General features: G+C 34.1%; 1 protein-coding gene across 3 annotated transcripts in view; it reads left to right on the top strand.

The window, feature by feature from the left end:
- The window catches only part of PHOSPHO2 (phosphatase, orphan 2), a 7372-nt gene extending 2073 nt beyond the window's left edge, over nucleotides 1–5299 (top strand). For 2 of the 3 annotated variants that reach the window (XM_023529610.1, XM_011357909.2), the window contains one exon: nucleotides 4537–5299. In XM_023529610.1, coding sequence (XP_023385378.1) covers nucleotides 4563–5288 — 726 coding nt within the window. In that variant the 5' untranslated portion in view covers nucleotides 4537–4562 and the 3' untranslated portion in view covers nucleotides 5289–5299. Of the gene's footprint in view, nucleotides 1–72; nucleotides 107–4536 lie in introns of all 3 variants that reach the window. The other variant, XM_011357900.2, reaches the window with a different exon arrangement.
- Nucleotides 5300–7631: the final 2332 nt, after the last annotated feature.

Below are 7631 nucleotides of genomic sequence, written 5' to 3'. Positions count from 1 at the left end.
TCGCTCAAAACAAAATGAGGTAAGATTTTAATCACTAAAGTTCTAACACATAGTTGTACTGTTTTTCTTCAGGTGTTCTATCAGATGTTCCACCATAATAATGCTGGTAAGTATGAAAGGATTAATAAAACATTTGTTGACAAAAATTAGTTTTTTCACATACAACATTGGTTTTTTTGGAAGCATAGTTTTTAAGATGTCAAGAACTTGGTAGAGTCAGAGATTTTACCCTGCTTGCATGATAACAGCTTGCCACAGTTTTGTATAAGATGCAGACCGCTAAGTCAGAAATGAATCACTTGCAGTAGTAGCCAGAATATCAGCAGTTTTGTCCCATTCCCCACAGAATGATGCAAAGAGGGCCAGAAGTCAACTGCACATGAAGTTAAGGAACCCAAATCTTTATTATAATGAACAACAAACATGCCTTTTAAGGCCGTTTACTATACATACATTTTTGAGACGGTAGTCCAGAGCAAAGGACAGTGAGTGCCTTGCTTCTAAGAAATGCAGAACCACTAAAGACTCATGGAAAATTACCTCCCAACAAAAATTCTCTGGAATTTTGACTAAATTGGTTACAAAAAGTATTGAATGTATAAGATTTGATGTTAGTAATTTGCCAATTTGACATGGCCTGATATCATTTGACTTTCAACACCTGCATCTTAGCTCTAAAGCATAGATCTTTAGAGCCAAGTTGGTCTAGAGTTATCTCTATTACATCCGCTCCTTTTGTTTTTTCTTTGTTGGGAAATTCAGAAGACAGCATACACACTTTGATCTGAAAGAGTTTAAGTTATTCTGGAGAAAAATGTAGAAAAAATGTAGAAAAAGAATGAACTACAATCAAACTACCCATGATCCTACCACTGTACACAGACATTTTTTAAAAACAAAAATGGCATTACACTTTTGTGATTAGGCTGTTTAATTTGAACTGAATATCTTCACTTTTACTGGCTAAATAAATATTTCATTATATAGCTATCACATATTTAACCAGTCCCCAATTCTCGGATGTGTATGTAGTTTCTAGTTTTCATTATTAAAAGCTTATAGGTTATTTTTAGACTATGGAAACATTGCTGATACACCAGATATACACAGATCATGCTTTTGGAGAGAGTAGTTAAAACGATTTTGAGAATTTAACAAATTAGTTTCAAAATAGATTCTCATTCTTAAAACAACCTTTGTGCGCATTCTTAATTTTTGGAGACATTTTTATTTCAAGTACAGCACTAAATCTTTTAATCTTTTAATGTTTAATAGAATCTGAAAATCTCAACAAAATGAGCCTAACACTTGTGATTTTATCCACTGGATAAAAAGTTACATTTACATAACATTCCCTGTGTAGTATTTTTTCACACAGCCCCCGCAACCCCCTTCCCATCTGATGATTAATTCATTCTCTATCCATGAGTTTGTTTCTGTTTTGTTTGCTCATTTATTTTTGGTTTTTAGATTCCATATATCAGTGAAATTATATGGTATTTGTCTTTCTTTGTCTGATTTATTTCACTTAGCATGATATCCATGTTGTTGCAAATGGCAAGATTTCATTCATTTTTATGACTGAAATCATTATGATTGTATATATGTACCACTTCTTTGTTATCCATTTGTCTGTTGATGGAAACTTAGGTTGCCTCCAAATCTTGAGCATTGTTAATAATGCGCAGTGAACACAGGGGTGCACACATCTTTTCGAATTAGTGTTTTAGATTTCTTCAGATAATACCGAGAAATGGAATTGCTGGGTCATGTGGTAGTTCAATTATTAATTTTTTGAGCAACCTCCATATTACTGTTTTCCATAGTGGCTGCACCAATTTACAATCCTGCCAACAGTACACAAGGGTACCCTTTTTCTCCACATCCTCACTAACACTTATTGTTTGTTGATTTATTGAGGCTCACCATTCTGACAGGTGTGAGGTGATATTGTGGTTTTAATTTGCATTTCTCTGATGATTACTGATGTTGAGCATCTCTTCATATGTGTATTGGCCAACTTTTGTCCTTGTTGGAGAAATATCTATTCAGGTCCACTGTTCATTTTTTAATTGGATCGTTTGTTTTTTTGGTGTTAGAGTGTATGAATCCCTTATACATGTTGGATATTAACCCCTATTGGCTGTGTCATTGGTGAATATCTTCCCCACTCAGTAGGTTGTCTTTCTGTTTTGTTGATGGTTTCCTTGATTGTGCAAAAACTTTTTAGTTTGATGTAGTCCCATTTGTATATTTTTTTCCTTTTGTTTCCCTTACTTGAAGAGACACATCTAAAAAAATAGTGCTGATACCCATGTCAAAGAGTTACTATCTATGTTTTCTTCTAGTTTTATGGTCTTAGGCCCCACATGTAAGTCTTTAATACATTTTGAGTTTATTTTTGTATATGGTGTAAGAAAGTAGTCTAGTTTCCTTTTTGTGCATAATAATTTTGTATCCTGCTATTTTACTGAATTCATTTATTCTAAATTTTTTTGGTGGAATATTTATGGTTCTTACTCTATAGTATCACGTCATCTGCAAATAATGACAGTTTTACTTCTTCCTTTCCAATTTGGATGCTGGAGCTTAGAGCAATGAGTTTGGGATGAGTGAGTCTGTGTGTGGGTCCTTTAAGAGCAGTGCCTCAGTCTCTAGCAGCCTTCTGTCTTTCTCAGATGCAATTTCTGCTGGTTTGCACTGTTTGCCCTGGACTAAAGAGTTCACTCTCTTCAGGCAGGACCTCCAAAGCCCAGATATCCCTCCTTTTTCTTAAATCGTCATACTGTGGGTATGAGACCTGCCCGTTTCATGTCTCCACCCCTTCTACCAGTCTCAATGTGGCTTCCTTAGCTATAGGAATTCTTAGTTACAGGAATTCTTTCGCTAGTCTTCAGGTGTTTCGCTAGTCTTCAGGTGTTTCCCAGTAATGATTGTTCTATAATTTAGGTGTAATTGTGATGTGATCATGGGTGGAGGTAAGCACAAAGTTTACCTCCTCTGCCATCTTGACCAGAAGTCCATATATTCTAAAGAGATACCAAATATTTACTCTTAATGCGAGTCATGAGCTCTATTTTCAGGTTCACCTGCTGGATATTTGTTGTTAAAAACCAGCGAATACATGTGGTTAAATGCCATGTTTTCCATTTTTAATCAGTCTCTTCTTTTTCTTATTTGTAGGTTTTTTTCTTTCTCTTTTTTAGAATTTCTTGCTAAAACTTTGAATGGCTATAAAGGAGATCACAGGTGTAGTATTATAGTTAGTGTTTACTTTGAGATTAATGAATGTTTTCATGTAATTAAACATTTTAATCAAAATGACCTTAATATTTTATATTTTAACTGATGAATAGTCTTTAAATATTCTATTTTTTAGATGCTAGAGTGTGGTACCTAAAAGCATGAACTTTGGAGTCAAGGCAACCTGAGTCCAAATTCCATCTCTGCCACTTAACTAATACTTAACCAACTTAACTAATACTTATGCTCCAGTTTACATATCATTAAGATGAGAATAATAAATCCTACTTAATAGGGTTTTGACAGTTAGATGACAATTGTAGAGTCCTTAGTCCAGGGCCTGGTGTATAGTAATCTCTCTAAAAATACTACTCTTTAAAAAAATTTTTTTTTTTGTCTACACATACTATTTAGAGCTTTTATTATTTTAACATCATAATTCTCTCCATGCCATCTGTTGACCAATTTAACCTTTCCTTTTCTCTTGAGATTTATGATTAATGACCCCTCATTATCTTTTAATGCAAACAGAGATTTAAGTAATTGTCATATAATAAGCAGTGTGATTACTCAGGTGTACCCATATTATTTGGCATTCCAGAGCTGATCTATCTAGAGAAAATATAAATAAATGTGAAAATTGTTAACAAAAGTTACTACTAGTATAAGAACTGAACTCTTAAGTAATTTGTTCAGAATTTCATGTACAGCATCAAGCAACCATTTAGTTATAACATTGGCATTAACAAGCTAAAAACCTTTTTAAAAATTATTTAAAATTTGCAAGATTTTATGTTATGTTAAATTTTGTCTGAATTTTGATTAGTACATAGAGAATCAGTATTATACATAACCTGTTGTTTCATATGAAGATTATTATAAACATTAAGCTGATAAGTTTGGCTGTCCTTGATGAAAATAATAAGAATTAACCTACATTTTTTTCTGTATTTTAAAACTCTTCTAAATTAGACTGTAAGAGAATAATTGTTTCATTATTCTCAGTAGATAGGTCTATGGTTTAATTTTGAATGCTCAAGGAACAATTCCCACAGGAACACAGTAATACAATGAGTATCCTTTTTAGCTATTCTGTTTTCCATTCACTTAAAATACTGAAATACAAACTATGTTTCTTAGGAAAAAGTGCTTAAATGGTGATCTGAAAATGCTTACTCATTTTTATTTATATTCATGCTGTGTTTTAGCAGATTAACACTCAATAATGTTAAATAAGTATAATAGTTGGTCATGTAAAACAGTGTCTAGGAACTAATATTTCTTCTTTTTCAGGGTAACTCAAATCTGTTTCTGGAACCATGAAAATTCTGCTGGTTTTTGACTTTGACAATACAATCATAGATGACAATAGTGACACCTGGATTGTACAGTGTGCTCCAGAGAAAAAGCTTCCTATTGAACTACAAGATTCTTATAAAAAAGGATTTTGGACAGAATTTATGGGCAGAGTCTTCAAGTATTTGGGAGATGAAGGTGTAAGAGAGGACGAAATGAAAAGAGCAATGACATCAATGCCTTTCACCCCAGGGATGGTGGAGCTTTTAAACTTTATAAGAAAGAACAAGGATAAATTTGATTGCATCATTATTTCAGATTCAAATTCAGTCTTCATAGATTGGGTTTTAGAAGCTACCAGTTTTCATGATGTGTTTGATAAAGTGTTTACAAATCCAGCAGCTTTTGATGGCAGTGGTCATCTCACTGTGGAAAATTATCATGCTCATTCTTGCCATAGGTGTCCCAAAAATCTTTGCAAAAATGTAGTTTTGGTAGAATTTGTAAATAAACAGTTACAACAGGGAGTGAATTATACACGGATTGTTTATATAGGTGATGGTGGAAATGATCTTTGTCCAGTAACCTTTTTAAAGAAGAATGATGTTGCCATGCCACGGCAAGGATATACTTTACAGAAAACTCTTTCCAGAATGTCCCAAAATCTTGAGCCTATGGAATCTTGTGTTGTAATTTGGTCTTCAGGTATTGAAATAGTTTCTCATTTGCAATTTCTAATAAAGGAGTAATATGCCAACGATTCAAATGTGTATCAGTTAAGGTTAGGTGTAGCAGCATAAAACCAAAACCTCACATACCAGTGGCTTAACAAAAAGAAAGGGGTTTTTTTTCTCACTTAAAAATTCCAGAGGTAAGTATCTCAAGGCTGTTTTGCTCTAGCAACTTCAACACTTGACTTCCAGCTCATGATCCAAGATTATTGTTGTTCAAGCTCAGTCCTCACATCAACATTCTGGCCAGCAAGAAGGAAGGCAGTGAGTTGCACACTCATTTAAATTGCATTGGCCAAACTTACAATGTCCCCACCTAACTACAAGGGCGGATGAAAAATATAACTTTTATTTCAGATGATCATATGCCTGGGAAAAATTGGAAAAACGAGTACAGAATTGAGGTAAGTGTTAACTAGTGGTCTCTACCAAAGGTGCATGATAGATCTTTTAAATTTATTCTCATAGAGAGTAGTCATATATTTTACTTTCTTAGATATTTATTTGAAAAGCATGTTTAGTAGTTACAGATCTTAAAAATAGACCTGATGCTTTATTCACATAAGAATAAAAGGCTCCCAAATCAATGTATTTTAAAGATTGGGATGCAGTATCTGTTGCCCAAGTTTTTATCAATTTCAGATTTTCTTTTTGAAATTAAATACTATCAGTGTTTTTCAGAAATTTTAAATTTATGTCAGCATCACAACTGTAACTCCAGTATGCTGGTTTAATCAGTGTGTTATTTCTACTTGGCAGTGCAGTTTCGAATTATATATGTAATTTGTAGGAATACTCAACATTTAAGAGACTTTTATGTAGGGAAATTTAAAGTATCAAGTGATCTAAAGTTTTTAATTCCATGCTGATTTCTAGGCTATCATGTTTTAGGCATATATTTGGCATATGTATCTATTATGGTATATTAGGATTTTCTTTTCTATTATGGAATGCTCCAGAAATAGAAATATTTGATAGAATTTAATAGGAAAAATTGGTACTTTTATTTTTTCAGATTGGAAAAGTAAATCTTTGTTTTACTTTAAGTTAATAGGTTAGATTATGTTTAAACACATTTACAGATTATCATTTCTATATGCGTGTAGGCCAGTAACAAATTACAAATTATGGAAGTAAAAAACATAAGACTTTCATTTAAAATAATGGTAGACCAAGTAATTTGGACTAGATCTTCTAGTGAACACATCTAGAAAAGCTGATAGCTGAACAAAATTTTTAAAACATCTGCTTAAAGATAATGACAGCTAACAACACTGAACAATTGCTACAAAAGCACAGAACCCAAGGTAGGTGAGCTGCTTTTCTCTAGAAGTGTTTGCTAATTCTGTAAGTGGTGTCTGAGATTGAGTGGCTGTCTTGACAGTCATATGGTAATAGGGGAGGAGGCATTGGAGTATGTGGCCTGCAGTGGTAAAACCCCCTGACTTTGAGTCAGAATCCCAAATGGAGTTAGAATTGTCCATTAGGGATAAGAATGATCCAGAAGTAAGCATACCTGCAAAGGGATGGCAGCTCAGCTTTGAATATTGTCTCTCTGAAATTGGATTGAAGTTACCTAAGATTTTTAGAGCTCCCAGGTGCTTGGTAGAAGCAAATCTAAATTATCTCAAGAGGGTATTAACATCCTAGATACGGTGGACAGACTCAAAGTTGGCCCCCCATTATCCCTGTACTTTGGTATTTCTTGTTTTTGTGTGGAATAGGGGATGTGTGACTTGTTTCTAATTAATAGGATACCGAAGGGTGATGGAATGTATGTAATTATACATGATTATATTATATCATATTCTGTTGCCCATCTTAAGGAACTCTCTCCCTTGTTGATTTTGAAGCAAGCTGCTATGTTGTGAACTGGCCTTCAGAGAGAGCCACATGGCAAGCAGTTGAGGGTGGCCTTTAGCCAACAGAAATAAGTAGGCCCTAGGTCCAGCAGTTGGCAAAGAACTGAATGCTGCAACCATGTGAGCCTGAAAGTAGATCTTTTCTCTGTGGAGCCTCAGCTGATACCACAGCTCAAGCTGACACCTTGAATGCAGCCTTATGAGACCGTAAAACAGAGTTCCCAGCTAAGCTGTGCTTGGACTCCTGACCACAGGACCTATGAGATAATAAATGTGTATTGTTTTAAGACACTAAGTTTATGGTAATACTGTTGTGCAGCAATAGAATATTAATGTAATAGGCCTCAAAATAAGTCTCAACAGTTTTGCAAGTACACTGTAGGACACACAGTAAAAAGTAGCCACACCAAGAGACACGAATACCAGCAGAAGCTTCCATTTAAACAGATCTGCAGGACATCCTGTTGGAGTTTTCAGACATAAACTTAAGTAAGGAGAA

This window comes from Pteropus vampyrus, unplaced genomic scaffold, assembly GCF_000151845.1.
Source record: "Pteropus vampyrus isolate Shadow unplaced genomic scaffold, Pvam_2.0 Scaffold2, whole genome shotgun sequence".
Taxonomy (NCBI): Eukaryota; Metazoa; Chordata; class Mammalia; order Chiroptera; family Pteropodidae; genus Pteropus; species Pteropus vampyrus.
This window is presented reverse-complemented; position numbering and strand designations above follow the sequence as displayed.